Source organism: Schistocerca piceifrons, chromosome 7 (genome assembly GCF_021461385.2).
Source record: "Schistocerca piceifrons isolate TAMUIC-IGC-003096 chromosome 7, iqSchPice1.1, whole genome shotgun sequence".
Taxonomy (NCBI): Eukaryota; Metazoa; Arthropoda; class Insecta; order Orthoptera; family Acrididae; genus Schistocerca; species Schistocerca piceifrons.
This window is the reverse complement of record NC_060144.1, coordinates 561,098,735-561,126,511: the sequence shown is the minus strand read 5'-3', so window position 1 is coordinate 561,126,511 and position 27,777 is coordinate 561,098,735. Positions and strand designations below refer to the sequence as shown.

Genomic DNA, 27,777 nt, shown 5'->3' with positions numbered 1-27,777 from the left:
ATTCAGAAACCTGCGCTTCATTAATCACAGTTTAGATGTAGTCACAACTCCACAAGTAATTTTAATTTAGTATCATTAAGAAATATTTCATATTTTCAACGCTTGGTCCTAGATTTTAAAAATAACGAATCGACAACTGACTATCTGAATTTAGCGGTTTTTTAATTAAAAATTTACAAAATCGTAACAAGAAAGTTTCAGTAAGTATTAATAGGTTTCGTTGACAACAGTGAGTTGAGTTTGTAGCTAGTTATCCTCAGCTGAGGATGCCGCGTGTTATTTATCAGGAAACTTAAGGCAATGGGTCTGTTTGGCACAAAAATGAGCGAACTCCAAGTAAGTGACCTTGACAGATTTAAGCCGGCCGCGGTGGTCTAGCGGTTCTAGGCGCTCAGTCAGGAACCGCGCGACTGCTACGGTCGCAGGTTCGAGTCCTGCCTCGGGCATGGATGTGTGTGATGTCCTTAGGTTAGTTAGGTTTAAGTAGTTCTGAGTTCTAGGGGACTGATGACCACAGCTGTTGAGTCCCATAGTGCTCAGAGCCATTTGAACCATTTTTTTGACAGATTTAATCCCAAATACGGTTTACAACAAGACGCACACTGAGCCAAGCTGTCACCACCGTGCCCGACACAGCTTTACGACGCGCGGGCGGACGGAGACTCAGCTAAGGAGGCACGTCGCGGCCCGCGTCCGCTTGTAGTGACAGAAGTAGTTGGTCGACATTCCGAGATAGCGGCGGCTCGCTCGCGTGTACGCGTGACACACTGCCTGTACGGCTCTAGCCCTTATAATTATAGTGTTTCAGTCAAGTAATGCTATCTTAAAGTCTTGGTAATCGCTACAAGCATAGCGGATCAGCTCTCTCTCTCTCTCTCTCTCTCTCTCTCTCTCTCTCTCTCTCTCTCTCTATAAGCTGTTCCGCCGGGAACGTGCAAGGAATTAGTGTGTAATGACTGGATGCAGTGCAATACGTCAGCTGGACTGTGTGTGAGGAGGTGCGCACTGGGCAGGTGCCAGTAAGCGAGAGGCAGGGGCGGCGGCGGCGGCGCCAGTAATTGCGCTATCACCCTCGGCTGTGCCGCCCCCGCTGCAAACTATCGATTTTCGATAAGCGGCTCCTCACGCGACGCCCGCCCCCACTTTCCTTGTGAATGCCAGGGGCGGCACCGGCGACAAAAGGAGGCGCGCAGCCGGTCCGCCCCCGCCCCCGCGCTGGCAAGCGACGGCCGCCCTGCCGCGCTTTCTGGCTGCGCGACTCGTCTGTCCCTGTGGCCCGCGGCGCCTTTTTTCTTGCTTGCGAGGGAATACAGCTATTGTGTCACCTGCCTGATAGCATGCTGGTCCATCTTTGGAACGCAGTAGAGAAGCGGTTTTGCGCCGTGTGGATTCGGCAAGTCCTAAGTAGGTATCCGAAGGTATGTGGCACCACATGTCCACGAACGTGTCGAACAATTCCAATAAATCATGGGACAGTGTTTTGTCACCGTCAAAGTGGCTCCCGACAGCGTAGCAGATGCGTTCCGTCGGGTTCAGATCAAGCGAATTAGATGGCCAGGATGTCAACAAGAATTAGCCATTACGCTCGCGAAACCACTGAAGCACGACTCTGGCTTTGTGACACGGATAATTATCCTGGTGGAAGATGCCATCGCAGTCGGAGAAGACATCAAGTATGAAGGGATGCTTGTGAGTTGGGGGGATTGTTTGGGGGAAGAGACCGACCGTCCAGGTCATCCATCTCATCGGATTAGGGAAGGATGGGGAAGGAAGTCGGACGTGCCCTTTCAAAGGAACCATCCCAGCATTTGCCTAGAGCGATTTACGGAAATCACGGAAAACCTAAATCAGGATGGCCGGGGATGCTTGTGACTTTCAATAATGTTCACGTAGTCCCAAGTCGTTATGATACCTCCCTTTTCTACAACAGGCTCCATGGAATCCCTGGTTAATGTCTCCCGTAGCACAGTACCACCCCTACAGGCATTCGTCTGCGAGGCGACATCTGATTCGACCAGGCCATCGACCTGGCGTAGCAAGAAATGTTATTCATCGGAACAGGTGACAACTCTCGACTGATTGAAGGTCCACTCTCTATGACCCAAACCCCACTGCGATCGTAATTGACCATGTCATTGGGTCAACATACGAACACGTAGGGATCGTCGTCTGCTGCGAAGCGCCATGATCAACAATATGCACTGAACAATATGTACCAAAACACTTGTCCGTGCACCTGAATTGTACTTTGCCTTACATAGGCCACAGACTGTCGCCTTCCCTGCTGTACAGAGCTCTACCTTGACGTTCTGTGATTAGGCGTGGACGTCAATTCCCCCGTAACTTTGTAGGCTTTCCCGGCGTGATATGTATTCGAAGTATCGTAGAGTTTGCTGCCGGATCCCAAAATCAACGTGATTCAGTATTTCAGCGATCCATCTGTCCACCATCTTCAGGAGAACGCTGCTTCTGCTGAGTCCCACTAAAAACTGTTGCTAAGGATGAAAATTGTCGTCCTCTATAGGCGTACATACCGTACACATCCATCACAGTTGCTGCCCTCCAAGACTGGGCTGATGGTGCTGGATTATATCGTTTAAGATTATAAGTGTGTGTTCCGTTCACCTTCCAAGATTTGGGTACTATTCGGTTCTGTGAAAAATGATGTAGAACCTAGGAAGTCAGACATGTTATTCCGTGTCATTGTGCGAAGGCTTACATCGGCCGTTCAATTCGTGGTGGTCGCCGTCATACGAGGCTACAACAGCCGGAGAAATCAGCGGTAGCGGACGATGTTATACAGGCTTTACATCAATTTTCACGGGTACTCAGCTGCAGCATCGTTCTCTTGAAGATGGCATACAGCTGGATCGCCGAAGTATTGAATCATGTTGATTTTAGGATCGAGCAGCAAACCCAAACAGATTTTCAAGGCTTTATCGTCTACTCGTGTCTTCACCATCGGTCATCACTTTCCGTAAATAATAACAGTACCACGCCAGCGACCGACCAGCTTCGTCATTTCCGAGAGGTATGTTCCCAGGCGCTGGGCCATAACACCTTACCGTGTTTGAAAGTCGCTTTCCCAGTTACGGTCAGTATTGTAGCAGTAAGGTTTCCCTTATTCACATCTGCTCCGCTTGTATACTTTCCTTACCACCTCACGTGACCGCCATGTCACCAGCTTTAATCTCCCGGTGAGCGCTAGATATGCCTAGGCTCAGAAATGTATATTAATAACAACCAAAAGCTAATCAATAGTGACAACTTAATTCTGTAAATAAAAAGGATGGTCGTAAAATATTAATTATCACCTCGAAAAACAAAGTTACTTAACTTTTTGTTTGTTTTTGGGTAGATGACTGTAATCTTGGTACACATGGGAATCACCGCACCATAGTACCGTAACAAGGCACTACTGGAAGAACCACAACAAAGTGGCACACCCTATTCAGTTGGAAATTTGAAGGGGAACATTTATGCAATAATCCATCCGAGAAGGTGGAAGTGTACAGCAAGAATGCAACATAGTATAATCCATATGTTAAGTAGCGAAGACACTTTCAGTGTGGTGTAATAGCCCAAATGACGAATAATGAAATGGCAGAGTATCTCTGTGAAGACTTGGTAATCACGAAGGAAGTGAAGACTCTGATGGTTGAAGACAAAAGGAGTGATGGTAAATAAACTGAAAATCAGTTATGGATAACTTTTCAACATCTTGCACGACATTAAAAACTTGACAAAGGTCGCCGCCTGCTTTCTCCCACGTCTACTCAGCCCACCGAGTGGAGTCAAGCCAATCCGAACAATTTCTTTACTCGAGTGATAGGTGCATCACTATGACCCTAATACAAAGGACCCAAGCAAGCGATGGAAACATGTGGATTCACAACCGTCGAAAAGATGAAGATTCAGCCATCATTGGGCGATGGGATGCTGAGTGTTTTTTGGGACTATCATGGTCTATTACTAACAAATTATGCTCGTAAGGGGGCAAACTATCGCAGAAGGATATTATCGAAATCTCCTGAAGAGGTTACGGGGGGATGCCAAGACGAAGAGCGGGGAAGATGTGTTTTCGCTTATTTTGCACAGAACATAGCCACACGTGCGACTTCTTTGGGGCGTCAACTATTGCATTCCGTGCCCCCCCCCCCCTCCCCCTCCCTTCCCCATTCCCCTCTGACCCCCACCCCCTGCTCCCACGCCCCAGTACTCCGTATTCTCAAGATATGGCACCAATTGACTTCTTTGCCATTTCTTGGATGAAAAAACCAGTTCGTGGCATGCGTTTCCGGAACGCCGACAAGGTGCTCTTCGTGGTGAAAATTTTCCTGAATAGCCAAAAAATGTTTAGATGTGTGTGAAATCTTATGGGACTTAACTGCTAAGGTCATCAGTCCCTAAGCTTACACACTACTTAACCTAAAATATCCTAAGGACAAACACACACACCCATGCCCGAGGGAGGACTCGAACCTCCGCCGCGATCAGCCGCACAGTCCATGACTGTAGCGCTCTAGACCGCAACTTTTTTTTTATCTCATTTTGTTCGCTTTTGGTCGTTGCGTCTGCTCGGGGCGGACGTCGTAAGATATCCATTTAAGTTCGTTGTTGATCGATTAACTCAGTTTTTTTATTACAGAGGGCAGCTAACCCTCTGATCGAACACGCTGAGCTACTGTGCCGGCGTTTTCTTTGTTCGTTTTTGGTCGTTGCGTCTGATCGGGGCGGACGTCGTAAGACATCCATTTCAGTTCGTTGTTGATCGATTAACTCAGTTTTTTTATTAGAGAGGGCAGCTAACCCTCTGACCGAGCACGCTTAGCTACCGTGCCGGCGACTGCTCGGCTAATCCCGCGCGGCCCTGAATAGCCAATACAATAAGCGAAAAAGAGTCATGGGATAGCGATATGCATATGTACAGATGGTGGTAGTATCGCGTACACGAGGTACAAAAGGGCACAGCATTAGTGAAGCTGTCATTTGTACGCAGGTGATTCATATCAAAAGGGTTTCCGACGTAATTACGGCCGCACGACGGGAATTAACAGACTTTGAGCGGGGAATGGTAGTTGGAGCTAGAGGCATGGGACATTCCATTTCGTAAATTGTTAGAGAATTTAATATTCCGAGATCCACAGTGTCGAGAGTGTGCCGAGAATACCACATTTCAGGCATTACCTTTACGGCCTTCACTTAACGACCGAGAGCAGCGACGGTTGCGTAGAGTTCTCAGTGTTAACAGACGAGAAACATCGCGTGAAACAACCGCAGAAATCAATGTGGAACGTACGACGAACGCATTGTTAGAACAGAGTGGCGAAATGTGACGTTAATTGGTTATGGCGGCACACGACCGACGCAAGTGCCTTTGCTAACGGTACGACATCGCCTGCAACGCCTCTCTTGGGCTCGTGTCCATATCGGTTGGATCCTAGGTGAAAGGAAGACCGTGGTCTGGTCGGATTAGTCCCGGTTTCAGTTGGTAAGAGTGTGGCGCAGACCCAGCGAAGCCTTGGACCCCAGTTGTCAATAAGGCACAGTGCGAGCAGTTGGTCGCTCCACGGAATAAACTGGGTCCTTTGGCCCAGCTGAGCCGATAACTGACTGGAAATTGTTATGTTTGGCTACTCTGAGACCATTTTGAGCCACTCATAGACTTAATGTTCCATAACGAAGATGGAATTTTTACGGATGAATTGGTTGGGTTGTTTGGGGGAAGAGACCAAACAGCGAAATCATCGGTCTCATCGGATTAGGGAAGGACGGGGAAGGAAGTCGGCCGTGCCCTTTCAAACGAACCATCCCGGCATTTGCCTGGAGCGATTTAGGGAAATCACGGAAAACCTAAATCAGGATGGCCGGACGCGGGATTGAACCGTCGTCCTCCCGAATGCGAGTCCAGTGTGCTAACCACTGCGCCGCCTCGGTCGGTTTTACGGATGACAATGCGCTACGTCCCAGGGCCACAAATGTTAGCAACTGAATTTGAGCGAATGATCTGGTCACCATGGATGTGTGTGATGTCCTTAGGTTAGTTAGGTTTAAGTGGTTCTAAGTTCCTTGGGACTGATGACCTCACAAGTTAAGTCCCATAGTGCTCAGAGCCATTTAAACCATTTATTTGATCTGGTCACCCAGTTCAGTTGACATGATTCCCATCGAACATCTATGGGATTAATCGACAGGTGAGTTCGTGTACAAAATAGTGCACTGGCAACACTTTCGCAGTTATTGACGGCTGTAGAGGCAACATGGCTCATTATCGCTGCAGGGGACGTCCAACGACTTTCTGAGTCCACATCGAGTTGCTACACTACGCAGGCCAAAAGGAGGTCTGACATTATGTTAGGATGTATCCTATGGCTTTTGCCACCTCAGTTTAAGCAGACTTCTACAGTCAAGGTCTTCGTCAATTGATCTGTCACTGGGAAAATGTGTCGCATTGAAGGGTGAATATGTAGTGGTTGATTCTCGTCACCACCAAACTTGAAGGTCGCAGCTCGATTTTTTCGAAGTTATAGTTAAATCCTTATGAATGAAATGAGTGGTTTTATTTTGGTATAAATGTTGACCAGAGCTTCGTTACACCAGTAGCAGATGGTGTTTTTGGTGCTAGACGCTGGACACAGTCTGCAGTGCATTATGAGCGGCACAACCTTTGCTTCACCACGGAATGTAATTAGCCTACCTTAAAAATAATCAAAATATAAAAACCTATACGAAATCATTAATCCATTGCCTTGTAAACAGTCTTCTGTTCCATCATTGTAGCAGGTGGCTAATTAGTAGTATTTTAGATTTTTTACTTTGTCACTAGTCTTCTCAGTGGTTTGATACAGCCCGCTACGAATTCCTCTCCTGTTCCAATCTCTTAATCTCAGAGTAGCATTTCACAACCTAAGTCTTCAATTATTTGCCGAATTAATTACAATCTCTGTCATCCGCTACGGTATTTACCTTCTACAGCTCCGTCTAGTGCCATGGAAGTTATTCTGTGATGTCTTAAGAGATGTACTGCCAACCTGTTCCTTCTTCTTGTCAACGTTTTCCATATATTCCTTAGCTCGCCGATTCTCCAGAGAATCACCTCATTCCTTACCTGATCAGTCACCTAATTTTCAACATTCTTCTGTAGCACCACATGTCAGATGCTTTGATTCTCTTCTTTTCCGGTTTTTGCACAGTCCATGTTTAACTACCATACAGTTCTGTGATTTAAACGCACATTCTCAGATTTCTTCCTCAAATTAAATCCTGTGTTTGATACTAGTAGACTTATCTCGGCCAGGAATGCCCTTTTCGGCAGTGTTAGTCTGCTTTTGATGTCCTGCGTGTTCCGTCCGACATTGATTATTTTGCTGCTTAGGTAGCGACTTCTTGATCAGTCATCACTTCTGCTACTTCTCATTACTTTCGTCTTTCTTCGAATCATGGCCTTAGTGGCCAGAATATCTCAGCATTAGGGAACTCTGCTCTTTAAGACGCCTCTGTTGTTGAATTGCGATAACTGTATTAACAATATATACGTCTTCTCAATTAGATCTCTGAATCGCTGCCCAAGTATAGGACGATCCGCTGACAAGAGTTCTAGACGGCAGTTGTAAAGATTGTAAGCAGTAATAAATGAAAAAAATCCCCAAATATACGCAATGTGTCCGAGAGAACCCCACTTACAAGGGGAGGCCGCCAATTGTGAAATTCAGATTCGATTCATACTGGGCATAATAAAAGCTCATGGCCAGAGGTGTAATGTGGCAAAGCACCAAGATGCACTTCTCAGTCGTTGTCGAGAAAATCGACAGTTAAAAGAAACCGTTGCGGTGAAATACTCTCTACGATTAATAGTTTTCTACAGCGTCGTGGCGCAGCGGTAAGCGCTCGGGTTCGTAATCCGAAGATCGCCGGATCGAATCTCGCGCCATACAACTTTTTTTTAATTATTTGTTTTCTGTAATTCAAATGTACATACACATACACACACACACACACACACACACACACACATATATATATATATATATATATATATATATATATATATATATATATATATAAAATTCCCGGCAATCAGTTGCAACAATTATGCATATAATAAGTTGTTGAAAGTCGTTTGCAGTGGAAAAACTGGCGACTTCGAACATCGTTATGTTTTCCGCAAACAAAGTTGTATTTCACAAATGTTATTAATTGTCTTCATAATGTTTACCACGTATAGTTAACGGAAGACGTAGAAACGATATTCCGAAACGAATACGTATAGTGTACGAAACGAATACGTATAGTCTAAGTCAAACGTTCGAATTAGAATAGAGACCCCACGAACACAAATTTGCTGTGGCAGGTATGAAATATAAATTCCGTTACTCGCTCGTCACACTTGAAGGACCAGATGTTGAATGGGCCGAAACGAGCCGCCGCATAAGAGCGTAGTTCAAAAAAATGGCTCTGAGCACTATGGGACTCAACTGCTGTGGTCATCAGTCCCCTAGAACTTAGAACTAATTAAACCTAACTAACCTAAGGACATCACACACATCCATGCCCGAGGCAGGATTCGAACCTGCGACCGTAGCAGCAGCGCGGCTCCGGACTGGAGCGCCTAGAACCGCACGACCACCGCGGCCGGCTAAGAGCGTAGTTGCCTGCTAAATTCGAAAGAAGGTAGATCCGGCCCCTAGCGCAACTTATAACATAATCGAAAATCAGTGCGTACGTGAGAGATTTGGTACACCCTGTTAAACAAACGGAAAAATGGAGGCGGTACAATTGGAGAGCGATCCGGGCCCTTCGCATGAAAGTGATGTGATCGAAGAAGATTCTATACACAGTGAAGTGGCGAAACAACAATTGAAAGATGCGTTGGTGTAATTTAAAAGCCTCCTTCGTAACAGTAATCGCATCGCAGCAGAACCGTCATCATCAATCAACGAAGAAGCCATGGTAATTTGGGAAGAAATGTTCCAGAATACGCTGCAAATGCTCGCCGAAAAAACCCTCGTTCATGATGAGGAACTGATAACATTAATGAAATCGACGATAATAATGCCTACGAAGACGTTGAAACGAGTCCCATTGCCAACGAATCATCAGACTAATACGAGCCGGACGAAAAGAAAAAAAAAGGGTACGACTATATTTCTCTGGATTACAAAATTAGAGCTGTCAATCTGGCCAAAGAACATCCAGGCTGGAGTCTCAAAACTCTACAAAAAAAAGGGTGCTCTCGTTTGACAAATATGGGCTATTTATCCAGGTGGGAAGAGCAAATCAAACGTGGCGGTAGCAAATTTGATAAATATTGTACCATCGAGTCATGGGTGCATGATCGCTTCGTAGAAGCTCGACAAAACTTCCAGCAAGTTACTACTAGAAACCTGCAGCAGTGGGCCTTGGGCGCTGCAAGTCAGTTCCCAGATTTCAACTTCAAAGCTTCAAAAACATGGGTCACCGAATTTAAAAAGAAGCATGGGACTCGGCAACGGAAAATCACAAAATTTGTTTCCCGGGAAGAGACGGCTACCCAAGACGAAATTTTGGCCGCAGCGGACACATTTCGGATCCAGACGCGAACGTTGATAACTAACTTCGACAAAGATTTCATAATTAACACTGATCAAACAGGTACGTAAAGGGCTGTTCACAAATGTCATATAACATCATGATAGAATATGATAATCTGATATATGATAGACAACACAGATTTCGTATATTTCTTATATAAACGATATTTTTATATTTTGTTTGTCATGGTGCCAGTACCAGTCCACGTTCAACAGAACTCACGCCGAAAAAGGTCAAAGGCTGTCCTGGTAACCCGACACGACATGAACAAGGTGACGCATTCGTATACGGCTCAATATTCAATCACGGTGTCTGGACGAGTCTGGCCTCTTGTTTTCGTATGCCTCCAAAGAGTCCACAGGTACGTTTGGACCCAGAGTACAGATGACAGTCGACGAGTACGCCAAGAAGTATACCAACGTTATTATTACATCCTCCAAATCCGGTAAACTAACAACCGGTTTGTTCATGGACTTCTTGCGTAATGCTTTGCAACCATACGTACAAAAGAAAGAATTTCTCCTTTTGATCGACTCTTGGGGTGGGCAAACGAACCCGGCGTTATACGATGAGATGTTCCAGGACGATAAGAGGTTAGCAACGTGCACTATAAAAGTCTTTCCTCCAAAGTGCACTCCTCTCGTCCAACCGTGTGACGTGCATTTTTACCAGCAGGTAAAAAATTTGATCAAGCGCCTTCAAAATTGTGCTTTTTTAATCGAGCGAAACCGTGACATCAACTCCAGAGACGATTGTATAAAAATCCAATCCATCGTCTACCACCAGTTGTCTTCTCCGATTTTTGCCGATATGCTACGATACGCGTGGTATGCATCAAACCTGACGAACGATAGAACAATTTTTCAGAATGTCAATCAGGTGTGTGACACACACACACACACACACACACACACACACGTATATATATATATATATATATATATATATATATATATATATATGTGTGTGTGTGTGTGTGTGTGTGTGTCACTTCGTCACAATGTTTCTTGAAGGAAGAGACACTGCTCAAAGGTACTCCAAGGTTTTTAAACGTGTAGCAATGGTTCAGTGCAGTTTCATTCGGGATGATATTCACTTTCAATCTAGGTCTTCTATTTAGAAGATGGAAACAACCCACTGCGATTTTGGATGAGATTGGTTTCGGCCTAAATTCCTGATGGCGATCAGTGAACACCTCTGGTGGAACTGTTGTGATCTTGAGAAGGTGTGAAGTAAGGAAAAAAGACTCGTAAATTTCTATAAAAGGTGTCGTAGGCTCTAGTATCTAGCATAATGTAGAGCTAGTTAGTACCCGAGATAACTGAAGTCGTTTGCTGATTCCCTACTACGTTCGCGTGGTTCGCCCCTCACGTGTCGCAAAGTATGCATCCCACTGTGTTGGATCGAGCTTCACTTGCAGGAACACTGCCAAAAAAAGACGTTTCCGCGTATCGTGAGGTACTGCGGCAGTCTGTGTTAGGAATACCTCTCTTCACCGTCACTTGGTGTGTGTGTGTGTGTGTGTGTGTGTGTGTGTGTGGTGTTCGAGTTTGGATGCCATTCTGCTTGTCGAAATACTATTGAGATATGTGAAGCTAATAAACTTAAAGAATCTCGGAATTCCGTCTTGAAGTAATGTAGAAATCGGTGCCATGTTTTTAAAAAAACTAAGCTTGTGAAACGAGACCAATGGATCTAACGAAGAAAGGGGAGGAATTAGCGTTTAACGTCCCGTTGACAACGAGGTCATTAGAGACGGAGCACAAGCTCGGATGAGGGAAGGATGGAGAAGGAAATCGGCCGTGCCCTTTCAAAAGAACCATCCCGGCGTTTGCCTGAAGCGATTAAGGGAAATCATGAAAGGCCGGACGCGGGTTTGAACCGTCGTCCTCCCGAATGCGAGGAGGTGCTAACCACTGCGCCACCTCGCTCGGTTACGAAGAAGTTCTATACGTCCTATCAACGTATATGTAAGGAATATAGGAATGTGCGATGGTGGCAAATTATCGATGCTGATTTAGATTTCACACCTGTCCGATAATAATGCGTTATAGAATAGCGAAAGAAGCAGTATGCTAATACCTCTAATGTCATAAATATTAATCAATAAATACAGTAATAATTAACATTACATATCTCAAATTTGTTACAGACATTAAAAATAACATTTTGAGAGATGTTTCCCCTTCAGTCTATTGAATTGCTGACAGAGAGCGTATCCTGCTTTTGTGAACCTTCTTTCAGAAGCTGACGATGTGGCTATACAGCTCAAATACTTCAGCGCAATTTTTGTAGCTTTAGATAGGTAATACCGAAGATATGTATTCCATATTTCCTTCGGATTTTGTTTACAATCCGGAAGGGTCTTTCGGATAATAAATGAACTGTAATGACGGACCAGTTTGTGCTCTTGTCTGACTATTATTCTTTTCTTGTGCTACTTTTTAATGTTCTCTCCATAAATCAAATTGGTTTCTCTGTTTTCTGTAATGTATCAGCGTTTTGCCCCATCCTCACCGACAATCATTTCAACAGCTGCAAGCAAATCCTTTATGGTTTTGATTGACTTCGAACATGCTAAAGAGTCTTTAAAGTATATGTTTTTGAAACTAGACCCGAGCAACGTTTATATGGCTAATATGTTCAATTGACAGTGCTTGTTTGATTTATGTTACGATATTTCTCATCAGTTTCTCTCCAATAGTCTGTACTGATTGATTGACAGATATTTTGATATATATCATTCTTGTTATTGCGCATTAGTTTACTGCTTTCATCGCATTTTCCCACGCAAATTTCACAAGTAACCACTTACACAGTATAAGACACAGAATGTCACAAACACGCGCTGTTTACACCTGTGGTGCACTAGTATGACGTTTAACAATACAACCACAGCGATGTCTTCTGAGTGATTTCTTGATCACTGTGAATACTTGCAAGCAGGAGAAGATATTGGTAACCTGGGATTTGTCACAATCACCGGAATTTTAACCAGCATGGCGAACTTACTTTCTGCCCCCCCCCCCTTTTCATCCCCCGGTAATGATGTTGCTTATTGGTATGTGAAACTTGTGTAATTTTCCCCTATAGTATCTTGTTAGCCATTGTAAATTTTTAGATTTCACTAATGTTAGAGCTTATTATATTCCAAACTGCATCCAGAAATTATCCCATTTGGGTAACGATCCTTTGTTGCTGATGATTTTTATTGGATAAAAACCGCCTCACATTGAGGAAACATATCAACAAGTTGTTTCTGTTTTTGGTACATGATGGACAAGTTAAGAAAGGAAAACCTAGAAGCTAATAAATGTTTAATTCACGGACCATAATTCGATTGTAGTTTTCTCCAAAAGTCAGTGGTGATAGCGCTGCCTACTTGAGAAACGATTATTGTAAATTTGATAGGATCCGTTGCTTGGATTGTATTGTTGAAATCACGATACCAATTTCCGTTGCGCACTTGGTATAATTTAATGTGCCACATTCTTGTAATGACTTCACACGACATTGTATTCAATGGAATCAGGATAAAGCGAGGACTTTCTATTCCTATCACTTCAGAAAAAAATAATAAAGAGACCTTTTAACATATTCCAGTCCAGGAGTCGAATCTCGGCATTTTTCTGAAGGCGGATTGATTGCGACTCGGCTTTCATTATTGCAACTGGAGTAGTCAGAAGTTTAATCTTGTCTCTGGGACAAAGCGAGGCTGGTGGCCTTCAGTTATGCTGGTTTTACATGTATAGCAGTGCAAAGAATTAATCCGGGTAAGGTAATAAATGTTTCCGATTGAATCCTGTGACGCACCGAAAGATATACAGGCTCTGTGGTGCGCGTCACAACACGTCACACTACAGATCTTACGACTCTCAGCGATCGTCTCCGGCGGGGAGTAAGTTACTATTTCAGATGAATGATCCATTAAATTTCGGGCATGAATGATCCTTTAAATTTCGAGCATGCAGCCGCGCAAATACTATTGCTTCAACTGACATTTCAGCCGCGTATCGTCCGTCCATCGTCAGAGTGAGTCCAAAGGCGGCCAGACGATAGGCAGCCGAAATCCTACTGAAGAAATAATATTATCGCAGTTGTTTTCCAGAAATTTAATGGATTATTCATTATGCTGCGAGAAGTGAAAAATATTTCAGATGAATTAAATAATTCGTAGCTGCTCGCTTAAATGTGTGCAAGCTGTCAATAGCACGTGACGAAGTTAAGACCCTTAGTGAGTACCTTTTCATCGGCAACCCGTGGGCCCCGAACGGAGCCGAGTGTTCGCGAGGTATATCGGGCAAGGCAACTAGTGTGACGTCACAAGTTCGTTGCGGGGCCCGTATTTCTCTCGGGCCCCGGTTGCGGAGTTCGCGCAACACAACGGAGGCTTCGGCGGTGTCCAGCTCCCGCCCTATCGCCACTGGCACGGAGACGTAGAGCTGCGTGTGGTGGTGAGGGGGGGGGGGGGTGCGTACCTTTCTCGAGTGAGTCGATCTGCTCGTTGGTGAAGGAGGTTCTGTTGCGCTGCAGCTTGCGCTTGAGCCGCAGGCGCGCCTGGTCCTCGTCGGCGCCGCCCGCGCTCGAGCCGGCGTTGCTGTTGTCCCCGGAGGCCGTCTCGTCGCCCGTGCCGTCCAGCTCCGACCCTGCAACCGCCACAAGTCCACTTCTGTACGTCCTCGCCCACATCAACAAAACACACTCGTGCTCACAAAGAACATCATCTTGAACGACTAGAGGTAGGACATTCGTATTCACAGGATATGTAAATTAGTATGCTCTGCAGAAATGATTAGCATTTGGACCACGTCGGGCCGAGGGTTCCAGGTCAACATCGATATCGCCACGCAACGCCACCTACAGGAAAAATGTGCCCCCGGCTGTCGTTGTCACTATAAACTGAAGGTAATAGATCAATATGAATTGAGCAGACATGCAGGGCGCTTCGAAGACATATGCGCGAACCGTACCGTCAAATCAGTGAGTTTGGAAAAAAAAAAGGTTCAAATGGCTCTGAGCTGTATGGGACTTAACACCTGAGGTCATCAGTCCCCTAGAATTTAGAGCTACTTAAACCTAACTAACCTAAGGGCATCACAAACATCCATGACAGAGGCAGGATTCGAACCTGCGACTGTAGCGGTCGCGCGGTTCCAGACTGAAGCGCCTAGAACCGCTCGACCACACCAGCCGGCAGTGAGTTTAAAACAGGGCGCATTATTGGCATGGGAGAATGTGATACATCCATGCGGGAAATTGCTAATCATATGGGACGAAGTGTTTCGCCAGTGCAACGGATGCGTGCGAATGGTTCACAGAAGGCCGTAGAACACGACGAGATGAGTCACTTCGCACCATCCAGACCACCTCCCGGGAAGATCGACACCTGATCCGACTGGCATTGCAGGACATGTGTGTCCTCCTCTGTTCTAGTGGAACAGTGGAACACGTCGTACATTATCAGGCGCGACAGTCCGACGCTGGTTATTACGGCATGGGTTACGTGCGCGTCGTCTACTTTTTCCCCTACGTTTGACGAATGTGCAGAAACATGCTAGACAGCAATGGTGCATGGAATATCGTCACTCTGGACAGGAATGGCATCAATAGAGTTTTAGGACGAATTCAGGTTATGTTTGTTTGAAAATGATGGCCGCAGACAGGTTAAACGGCATCACAATGACTGTATTCGCACGAGACATGCAGCGCCAGCTCGATGGCTTGTGGTGTGGTGTGCTATTGGGTACAACCACAAATCACAACTGGTGCGCGTACAGGGCACTGTGACTTGTGTGGCCTACGTGAATGACATCCTGCGACCCATAGCCATACCCTGTCTGCGCGACCTCACAGACGCCATTTTTCAGCAAGACACTGCACGACCTTAAATTGCTGCACGAACACGTGCCTTCTTGGTGTCATATTGCGTCAGTCTTTTGCCCTGTCCCGCCAGATTACCAGACTTCTCGCCAATTGAAAATGTGTTGGATATGGCGAAACGACGGGTGCAGGACTGTGACCCAGTGCCGACCACACAGATGAACTTTGGAACCAGGCAGGTGCAGCATGGATGGCTACTGTCACAGCACCCCATTCCCGCCTTCTACGCGTCGATGCCATCACGCAAAGGACAAGTTATCAGGGCCCATGACGAACCCCATGCCTGCTAGGCAACAAGGCACATGCTGAACAGAGATGACTGAAATGGTAATCATTTCTGCATAACATACTGACGCACATGTTCTAAGAATTTGAACGTCTTATTTCTAGTCACTCAAAGCTCTGTGATTGGTCAGAAGAGTTCGTAGCGAGTAGAACACGACATGTTATTGAGAGAAAACTTCATACGTAAATGTAGTTTCTCAGGAACTCCAAGGAAATATCGTTTTTGCTTACCAGCATTTATCTATGTATCTGTATTGAACTGAAATTATCTACAAAACAGTCAAAATGTCGACGGCATGCGCAGTGTGTGTTATTCCCGTTCACTCACGATACTGGCTGTTCACAACAGTAATGCCCACTTCAGTCAAGCACTCGAGTTAGCATTCAGTACTGCTGGGTCGTGGCTCTGTCTTTCCTTATCGGCAGTGTTAGTTGTACTTTAACAGTGATACACACCAACATGTATAAGTTTGCCGATGAACAGTTGGCCGCTACGCACCTCGTGTATGGGTTCACTGACAAGGGAACCTCCCCATCGCACCCCCCTCAGAATTAGTTATAAGTTGGTACAGTGGATAGGCCTTGAAAAACTGAATACAGATCAATCGAGAAAACAGGAAGAAGTTGTGTGGAACTATGAAAAAATAACCAAAATATACAAACTGAGTAGTCCATGTGTAAGATAGGCAACATCAAGGAGAGTGTAAACACATGAGCGCCGTGGTCCTGTGGTTAGCGTGTGCAGCTGCGGAACGATAGGTCCTTGGTTCAAGTCTTCCCTCGGGAGAAAATTCTAATTTTTTATTTTCAGACAATTATCAAAGTTCAGGCACTCACATATAAGCAACTTCGCTCTCCAAAATTCCAGGACATGTTCAGATTTGCTTGGACATATGCAGGATTTGACGGTCTACACACGGAAAAATTTGAAAGTGTTAAAAACATGTTTTGACAGAGCACAGACAAAACTGTGCGACTGTGAAACTGTTGCATTCATTTGTTGCAGTTTATGTGACAAACTCTTATGTTTTCACACTTTTTTGTGAGTGATTATCACATCCACAAGAAAACCTAAATTGGGCAAGGTAGAAGAATCTTTTTACCCATTCACCAAGTGTACAAGTTAGGTGGGTCGACAACATATTCCTGTCATGTGACGCACATGCCGTCACCAGTGTCCTAAAGAGTATATCAGACGTGTTTTCCTGTGGAGGAATCGGTTGACCTATGACCTTGCAATGAAATGTTTTCGGTTTCCATTGGACAGGCACGTCCTTTCGGCTACTAATCGCACGGTTTTGCGGTCCGGCCGCAAAACACAGACACTAAACTTATTACACTGAACAGAGACGCCAATGAACGAACGGACAGATCATAACTTTGCAAAAATAAAGAAAGTAAACTTTTCACTCAAAGGAAGATTTGAACCAAGAACCTCTCGCTCCGCAGTTGCTTACGCTATCCACGGGACCACGGCGCTCCTGAACTCGAACTCTCCTAGATGATGCTTATCTTGCACATGGACTACTCAGTTTGAATATTTTGCTTAGTTGTTTCATAGTTCCACACAACTTCTTCCTGTTTTCTCGATTGATCTGTGTTCAGTTTTTCAAGGCCTATCCACTGTGCCAACTTATAACTAAATCTGAGGGGGGTGCGATGGGGAGGTTCCCTTGTTAGATGCAAAGCGACTCTACCCTGAGATACGACGCCCAGCACTGCACAGTACTGTTGCATATTTACATAGGCGTCTACGAAAAACACAAGTCTTCCGCCATAGAACTGAAGTGAAGTGTCTGGCCGTTGAAGCATAGCAGCTAGGACCTTACCCCTTGTTACCAACAATTTCACACAATTTATTGAAAAGCTAATAGCATATCAACCAGCAATCCTAAGCATAGCAATATATGGGCAGTACTAGAAGTACTGCACTTTTTAACACCACAGGCACTATAATATCGTACTAGTACCCTGTTAAAATGTCGACTAAGTCACTTAATAGTCTTCATGAGCCTGAAGATCCGTATCACGTTTGATAGAAATACACAATGTTTTCCTTATTGCTAGGAAGAATTTATATGGTTCAAATGGCTCTGAGCACTATGGGACTTAACATCTGAGGTCATCACTCCCCTAGAACTTAGAACTACTTAAACCTAATTAACCTAAGGAGGTCACACACATCCATGCCCGAGGCAGGATTCGAACCTGCGACCGTAGCTGTCGCGCGGTTCCAGACTGAAGCGCCTAGAACCGCTCGGCCACATTGGCCGGCGAAGAATTTATATTCTCTATAGTTAGAATAATCCACTAAAATGTAATATGTATTGTTATAATCACGTATCTGACTATTTTCATTTTTGTTGAGACTTGTTTATAATGAATTTGATATATTACGTCATTTAGTGTTACTTAATGTCCTATCATCTGCTAAAATTCATTGTAATTATTTGAATTTCTGTTGTTAACAATTACGTCATTGTAGTAAAATCTATATAAGGCCCATATGGAGCTACTGTTTTAGGCTCAGTTATGCTTGAAGTATCGACGCGGTACCTGTGTTGATCAGTTAACATGTAATCGATTGTAAACGGCACACACTGTACCAGCTCGGTACAGTTGTACACGAAAATAAAGAAAACTGAAGCTCAAAACAAAGTGTGGCACGAATTAATGTGATCAGTATTTGTACCTCCAGGACGTCAATTTATTCTTGTTTTCTATAGCAACTGCAAGGAAGATCAACTCTTCGAACCTGACAACATGAGTTACGTATTTGATCCCAATCCAAGAACAGCTCTCTTTTTATATGGAAACTTCTCACAGTGCATTTTACAGGATTTTTCATTGTCGTGAAAATACTTTCATAGACACACAGATAATTAATGTAACAAACCGAATAAATCAGAATTACGTTACTGCTCTTAAACGACCCATCACAATACGCAGGAAATAGCCTTGAGCACCATCCGACATTATGTTGCTGGAGTTCGGGTTCGCCTTGTTATGTAGATGCACGGCGTCGTCGAAATGACAGTGTTGGAAGCAGTGGCAGAATTGTGGCGAAGCCGCTTCGTGTGGAAACTAGGAGGGTAACGTAATGGGGGTCGGTGATAGGGTGTGATAAACAGAGCGTGAAGTCAGGAGAGGAAAGGCCTCAGCTGATGAGAGGGGTAGATTTCGGAATCGGGGAGAGGGAATATGCCTACGTTGCGTTGGGGCAGAATATGGAATGTGTGGCGGGAGTACGCAGCATAGAGTTGGAAGCTTCTCAGTTTGGTAAGGATCCGTAGATGGTGGTTCGCTTAGATGTGGTTTGGAGGGATTACGGAACTGGGAGATATTCTGGGAATTTGGACAGTTGAAGGATGTGCCCCTGTGACAAGGTAGGAGTTTGTGAAAGAGCACTCGGTCTGATAATTCTCACCTAATATCATAATCAAAGATGCTGTGTGGGTTGATTGTATCTTTGTTTCTAATGTTTGCATTACTACGTACTAGAGTCTCCATGGGGAGTTGTCATGACGTCACAAACTTGAAGCCATTGTCCTCCATGTTAGTTGCCCCAAACATTAGCTTCTGGTGGAAATGCTTTGATAAAAAAAAAATAGCAGCATGGGTTATTTAGGGGTGTACTAATCGTTCTAATTATCGTCTACGATATAAAGGATAAAGGAATCGTATTTCATTCATAAGTGGACTTTTTCAAGCGATATTTTCTTTTGTATTTGGTACATGAATTTTAGTTGCATTGTTTACTTTTACTGTAGTGATTCTGTTTCCGTTATTTGACTTAGGATTTCCTACCTATCAAACCTGTCGGGGTGAAGGTTGTGGGGAGGAGGGATTGTAAAATACATCTTCAGTAGACGACGTAGGCCAAGCATGAGTTTTGAACTCCATATTAAGGAAAATGCTGGATTAGGAAAGCAGCCTTGGTTATTCGAAACTTACAACAAAAATAAAGTTACATTAATGAGGCGAAATAGTCATATTATTGGATCAAATATGCATATAAGACCAGAAAAACTACTGAAAATGCCTTCCTGGCACTCTGTTATTCAAGAAAGAGCTGTAACATTTTCCTACTAAAACAACAGTTGCGTGCAAGCCACAGGAGTTAAGAACAAGAAGGAATGGTAAACAGTAGTCTGCCTATGTTTTGGGGCTTCTAACATGGCGGCGCAGAGTTCAATGCAACGTACAGCGTTAAGTCTGCAGCGCCGTCTCCCCTTATTATACCTCCATGAACGTCTCTTTTGACGCTAACTTCTGTGGAGGTCACTCAGTTGTTTCCTGATACGGGTGTAATAAGCCGAACACCGGTTCGAGATAAAGAAATGTTGGCGGAATATTAACGGTGTTTGTTTTCCAACGTTAAATACGGACCAGGCTGTTCATTTCATCAGTCTCGATAACTAACTGCTGCCCTTTCTTCTACATGTTCTTTATGAGTGTGTTATGGCCACTCATGCCATAACAAATGATGATAGCCATTATGTCCACAGGGCTGCGTGCGTAAGTTCCTCATTCGTCAAACACTCAGGCAGAATGCAATACGTCGATTGGCTTGCTTAATCATCCGATTTTAATTCCAGAGAAAACGTCTTTTTTCTACGGGGAAATCAGGTGAAGTAGCAGTCAACATCTCCGCGATTTGCTAGCTCTCTAGTGTCTTCGAGGCTATTTTTTTTTCAACCTCAGATAGATTGAAAAATTAAAACCACGGCGAAAATACGATGAAGGTTTGTGCAGATATGTTGTGCAGTAACTCTAGCATGCCCATGTATCGCATAAAGTCACATTTTTCAGTTCTGAGCACGCAGTGAGCACGTAAAGGGGCCTAGAAAATGGCTCCCTGGAAGTGTGAGGTGCCTGCTGAGTTGTTTCGCCTGATTTCACGCAGCCCATATAACGTACCTGTCTTGCGTTTCCTTTTTCATGACCATTGTCGACCGCATACAGCAGGTGCAACGAAGCAGCTCATGCAGCGTTTCCGACGCGAAGTGTGATCACCGCCAGACAGCCCGGACATGGCGCCCTCTGACTTTCATCTCTTCGCTCACATGAACCGCTGGCTATGAGTACAGCATCTTGGCATAAACAACGAACTGCAGACCAGTACAGGAAATTCTATGACGATGGTATTGGCAAACTGTTACCACGCTATGATATAGTAAGAGGGCTATTCGGAAAGCAAGGCCCAGTCGGTTGCCAAATAGAAACTACAGTGAAAATCAAAAATGTTTTATTTGCGACACCTTCCAGCTACTTCTTTACATAGTCTCCGCTCCGCCTTAGATATCTGTCGTAGCGTTGTACCAACTTTCCAATATCCTCGTCATAGAAAACAGGCGCTTGTACTTTCCACCGCTTCTCTACACTGGTATGCAGTTCGTTGTCTGTGCCAAAAGTCAGCAGAGATGAACATCAAAGGGAGCCACGTCCGGACTGGATGGTGAGTGATCAAACACTTCCCATCCAAAACGCTGCAGAGGCGTGCTCATTATGTCTGCAGTGTGCGGCCGAGAGTTGTCGAGAAGAAGGAAATGCATGACAGGTACATTATGTTAGGCTGTATCAAACAGGGCGTAACCTCACAATGGCGACGCACACTTGGCGGGAGACACTATTACTCTAGGCATCTTTAAGTACTCACTCACTACGTTTACATGCGGCACATCTTCCGGAAGACGAAAACGGAATTTCGGAAACCTTATTTACACGTTAAGTGCTGAAGCGGATTTGCTAGCCCAGTTAAATAAGGCGCCTCGAAAACAGCTATTGCAGTCTGTGATTTGGTTAGCATAATCGCTATTTATCTTCAATTAGACGAGGTGAAAACAGCTTCATTCTAATATTTATACTTATCCCAAACTGCACAAAAAGCCACTTTGTCTACATTAGCCGAAATTTTTTAAAAACAATACAAAACCTGACAGACCAAGCACGTTTCAAAACCGGTTGCGTTTACATGAGAGTCAAAATCGATTGCGGAATTGGAAAACCGGCAACCAGAAGCCGATTTCCAGAATCGATTTTGAGATGTTTACATGACTATCCAAAAGCGTTGTTGGGAAATCGGTTTATGAAATCCGGTTTCGCGAGCCCCATGTAAACTGGTGACTGCGTGCTCAGAACTGAAAAGAGCGAGCTGACGCGAATGACAGGCATACTAGACACTGCGCAACACACCTGTGCAAAGCTTCATCGGATTTTCACTCTCGTTTCCATTTCTCTACGTACTGGATCTCACCTTCCGAATATCCCTCATATGTCTAAGTGCTATATACAGAAGTAGTTGGAAGAGAGAGCCAAATATTGCAAATAAAACATTTTTGATTTATGCTATGGTTTCGATTCCGCGACGAATCGGAGCTTAACAACAAAATATAGCCCTCGTGATCATCAAGAAGCAACCCGGAGCTGGATATGGAATATCTGACGAAATTCACGCGTTCTCTTCTCCGCCGAACTGAGCCCATTATGATGCGTAGATGCAGCTTTACACGGCACTAACGTGATGTCTCCTGGGAGTGCAAATACTGTAACTGTGCATTAGGCGGGTAAACTCCTCCAGTGAGTGTTTATTAGATTACGAGTAAAAATGACTCCTGTGTTCAGGTTTTCGCATGCGCCACTTTGCGCACTGCCGCCGTTCTAGGAGAATTACGACACGACGGGTTATTTGACATGGCAGGAAAGTGCAGCGCCGAACATGGCGGAAAAATGCGGCGAGGGAGGGAGTGGGGCTGCCCATATTGAGGGCCCCGCACGCCACCACCTGGCGCGATGCGTATCGCCGCCCCCGCTGCCGCCGCCGCCACCCCCGCCGCCAGCGCGCGCCGTCACCTCCGGGTGCCGCCCCCGCCGCCCGCGCTATCTGCAGTTTCTGCCTGAGCGCCTCCGCCGCACGCTAATGGAAACCTGATAACAGCCGCGCCGACGCCCGCTGCGGCCGCCATTTTGAAATTACGCGGCGCCGCACAACAAAAGCGGCGCCCTCCGCCTCATTATCATGTCCGGCCTTCTTCCGCTGCCCTCGTCCTTAACATCTGTCGCCGTGTGTGTACGGGCCGATTACAAAGCGTTGCCAGCACTTGGTTTTATCACCAGCGTGGATAGGTAAACCACTTCATAAGAAAGGTGACAAGAGAGACTTAAACAACTATCGACTAATTTCGTTACTGATATCTCTTTCCAAAATATTCGAAAACGTAATGGACTCAAGATTCGTCGCATACTTAAGTAGAAAAAATTTCTTAGCATATCACAGTCTGGATTCCAAAACGCTGCTCGCCTGAGAATGCTGTTTATACATTCAATCATCAAATAGTACAAGCCTTAAATAATATTATATCGCCCGTTGGTGTTTTTTGTGATATCTTCAAGGCTTTCGATTGTATAGGTCATGATACTCTATTAGAAAAACTCCAGTTGTATGGAACAGATGACATTACACACAGCTGGTTTGAATCATACTTTACAAACAGAATGAAAAAAGTTGTGCTGAGTAGGCCAGAAAATGTCGAGAAGGTTGAAAATTTTAGTGACTGAGATAAAAACCACAAAGAGAGCCCCACAGGGTTCTATTTTGGGTCCACTCCTGATATGTGAGTGAATGACCTTCCACATAACATTCAACAAGCTAAATTCGTACTTTTTGCAGACGAGACCAGTGTTATAATAAATCCCTTTAGGGAGATACGAACAGAAGAGCTAGTAAATGATAGTTATCAAATAACTTAAGTGGTTCTTTGAAAATGGACTCTTCCTAATTTTTGAAAAACGCACTACATTTAGTTCTGTACAACAAATAGAATCGTATCAACCATTGATGTAGCACATAAGTAGGAATCAGTAGATAGGATAGAATGCTTGCAATTTTTGGGTGTATGTCCTGATGTAACCGCGAACTATAACAAGCACATTACTGAGTTTCTTAAAGGATTAAATTCAGCTACTTTTCTCTTCGCATAATTGCTAATTATGCAAACGAACTTATCAACCTACTGACACATTCTGCATTTTTCACTCAGTAATGTCTGACTGAATAATTTTCTGGGGTGACTCATCACTTAGAAAGAAAGCAGGGTTCCACACAGGCGATCAGTAAGAATAATATGTGATGTTCACCCACGGACGTCATGTAGATACCTCTTCAAGGCGCGAGGCATTTTAAATGCACCGTAACAATACATATATTCGCCATTGAAATTCGTCATAAATGGTTCAAAAGGCTCTGAGCACTATGGGACTTAACATTTGTGGTCATCAGTCCTCTAGAACTTAGAGCTACTTAAACCTAACTAACCTAATGACATCACACACATCCATGCCCGAGGCAGGATTCGAACCTGCGACCGTAGCGGTCACGCAGTTCCAGACTGAAGCGCCTAGAACAGCACCTCCACATCGTCATAAATAATCATAATTTGAGAGAATAGTGATGTCCATGCGTAAAACAGTATAAAAAATAAGCTTTATTACCAATAGTAAAAGCTTTCAGTTTCTCAGAGATGAGTTAGTGAAGCACGGTTTAAAACTAACTTCAAATAATTTCTCTTGAGCAACTCCTATTTCATTGACAAATTTCTACCTAAAAACTTGTAAAAAAATCTTGTTTTTAAGTGTAGTTCCATGAGCAGCACTAAAATAATAATGCATTTATTAATGTTAACACTAGTCATGTATACATATCCTGTAATCTGACTTATTTACACATCAATTCGACAAAAAAAAAAATCGTTCACATGATTGACGGAAATGTTACTAACTAACTAAATACACTGAAGCGCCAAAGAAACTGGTATAGGCATGGGTATTCAAATACAGAGATATGTAAACAGGCAGAATACAGCACTGCTGTCGGCAACGCCTATATAAGACACTAAGTGATTGGCGTAGATCGGTTACTGCTGCTACAATGACAGGTTATCAAGATTTAAGTGAGACTGAACGTGGTGTTATAGTCAGTACACGAGCTATGGAACACAGCATCTCGGAGATAGAGATGAAGTGGGGATTTTCCCGTATGACCATAACACCAGTGTACCGTGAATATCAGCAGTCCAGTAAAACACCAAATGTCCGAAATCACTGGTGCCAGAGAAAGATCTTGCAAGTACGAGACCAACGACGACTGAAGATAATCGTTCATCATGACAGAAGTGGAAGACTTTCGCAAATTGCTACAGACTTCAATGCTCGGTCATCGAAGTGTCAGCGTGCGAACCATTCAACGAAACACCATCGATATGCGCTTTCGGATCCGAAGGCCCACTCGTGTACCCTTGATGACTGCACGACACAAAGCTTTACGCCTCGTCCGGGCCCGTCAACACCGACATTGGACTGTCGATGACTGGAAACATGTTGCCTTGTCGGACGAGTCTCGTTTCAAATTGTATCGAGCAGATGGACGGGTACGGGTATGGAGACAAACTTAGAATCCATGGACCCTGCATGTCAGCAGGGACTGTTGAAGCTGGTGGAGGCTCTGTAACTGTGTGGAGCATGTGCAGTTGGAGTGATATGGGACACTTGATACATCTAGATAAGACTCCGACAGGTGACGCATACGTAAGCATCCTGTCTGATCACCAACATGCATTCATGTCCATTGTGCATTCCGACAGACTTGGGCAATTCCAGCAGGAAATGCGACAACCCACACGTCCAGAAATGCTGCAGAGTGGCTCCAGGAATACTGTTCTGATCTGAACACTTCCACTGGCCACCAAACTCCCCAGACATGAGCATTATTGAGCATATCTGGGATGCCCCCTCGTACACTTTATGGACAGCTTTGCTGGATCCAAGATGTCAATTCCCTCCAGCACTGTTCAGACGTTAGTCGACTCCCAGCCACGTCGTGTTGCAGCACTTCTGCGTGGTTACGGAAACCCTACACGATATTACGCAAGTGTACCAGTTTCTTTGGCTCTTCAATGTGGATGTAGCGGCAAACGCATACGTTGCCGATAATGAAGATGACTGCGTTAACGACCAATAGTGTACTGTACTTTGTTAATCAAAATTCAGTTATGGTGCGAACAAAGGCACGCTCGGCTGTCAGTCGTCAGCCGAAGTTCATTTCCATCTGGTGGTATAACTCCACCAAATTCGGTAAGAAGGCGTTCTGAAAAGTAAGGCAAGTTGCAGTCCTTTACCGCTAGAGGGCTCCGAATTGTAGCATGTAACATGGCAGTGAGCAAATTAGTTAGTTAGTTAGTTGTATGTTCCAGGGATCATTTGTACGATTCTTCTATCGAAATTATGTGGAAAGTCAGTTTACAGGATATGTATACATGATTATACCCATTATTATTTTTAGTCCTACTTATGCAACTACATTTTTTGTTGGCTACCAGTTTTTAAGTAAAAATTCATCAGTGGAACAGATAGCTATCGAAGCATGTTTTAAATATAGTTTAAAATCATTCTCATGTATAGCTCAGCTCCTAACATTTTATGTTATTGGGCAGATGGTCAAAAATTTTTGATGCTTCATATTGAACTCCTTCCTGAACCACTGACAGCTTTAACAGTGGATAAATAATAAAGGACATTTTTTCCTCTACTGTTGTACTTCAGTACATCACTGTTCTTCTCATCAAATTTTGATTATATATGACGAATTTCATTGGCGAATATATGTATTGTGACGGCGCAGTTAAAATGCCTAGCTACATCCAGAGGTGACTATATGACGTCCGTGTGTGAACACCACAGATTATTCTTACTGCTCGCCTTTGTGGGATAGTAGATCTACTTTCTCTCTTTCTAACTGATGATTTACCCCAGAAAATTACCCAGTCAGATATTACCGAGTGAAAAAATGCAAAATGTGTCAGCAGGATGATACGTTCGTTTGCAAAATTAGCAATTACATGAAGAGCAAAATTAGCGAACTTAATTGTTTGAGAAGCTCAGTAACGTGCTTCTTCCAGTTCAAGTCTTCGTCAATATGTACACCCAACAATTTGTAGCATTCTACCCTATTTAGTGATTCCTGCTCATGCGCTACATCAGTTGTTGGTATGACTATTTGTTGTACAGAACTGAATGTAGTGGTATTTTTTCTTTTTTTTTTTTTGCAAAAACATAGGGGAAGTCCATTTTCAGAGAAACATTTGATAATTATTTGGAAAATATCATTTACCAACTCTTCTGCCGCTTATTCTCTAAAGGGATGTATTTCAACCCTAGTATCGTCTGCAAAAGTCGAATTTAGCCTGTTGAGTGCTAAGTGGAAGGTCATTCACATACATAAGGAATGGGAATGGACCGACAATAGAACCCTGTAGGACTCCCTTTGTGATTTCCCCCCTCCCCCCACCAGACACTAAAATTTCCCATCTTTCCGAAGTTGTCTGAATATCTTTCCGAAGTTGTCTGAATTGTTCGGCACAACCTTTTGTTGCATTCTGTTTGTAAAGAATGATTCAAACCAGCTGTGTGTAAAGCCATCATTTCCATAAAACATGAGTGTTCCTAATAGAGTACCATGATCTACACAATCGAAGGCCTTGGAGATATCACAAAAAATACCAACAGGCGATCTAGTATTATTTAAGGCTTGTACTATTTGATGAGTGAGTGTATAAATAGCTTTATCAGACGAGCAACTTTTCTAGGATGCAAACTGTGATGTGCTGAGTAAACTGTTTCTATTTAGGTATGCTACTACTCATGAGTACATTACTTTCTCGAATATTGTGGAAAAAGATGTCAGTAAGGAAATTGGTCGAGAAATGTAACATAACTAGGTCGGTGCGAGAAAAGCAGCGTGCTGTAATCGAGTTTGTGACAGCAGAAAATTTGCCTCCAATTGAAGTCCAAGGAAGTATGAAAGCTGTGTGCGGTGATGATTGTATCAGCGTCAGTAAAGTGCGACGTTGGATTCTTCGTTCTCCTCATGAAGGGGAACGGTGGTGCTAAACTCGCGTTGACCCTCTCCGATTTTCACCTGTTTCCAAAACCTGAAGAATACCACCGAGGACTTCTGTCTGATACTGGCGAGAAGTGAAACCAGAGGTG

At 44.2% G+C, this 27,777-nt stretch overlaps 1 protein-coding gene across 1 annotated transcript in view; it reads right to left on the bottom strand.

The window, feature by feature from the left end:
• The window catches only part of LOC124709079 (paired box protein Pax-6-like), a 115,321-nt gene that overhangs the window by 23,174 nt on the left and 64,370 nt on the right, over nt 1–27,777 (bottom strand). The window contains exon 2 of the mRNA XM_047240726.1: nt 14,049–14,216. Within this exon, the coding sequence (XP_047096682.1) occupies nt 14,049–14,216 (168 nt within the window). The remainder of the gene's footprint in view (nt 1–14,048; nt 14,217–27,777) is intronic.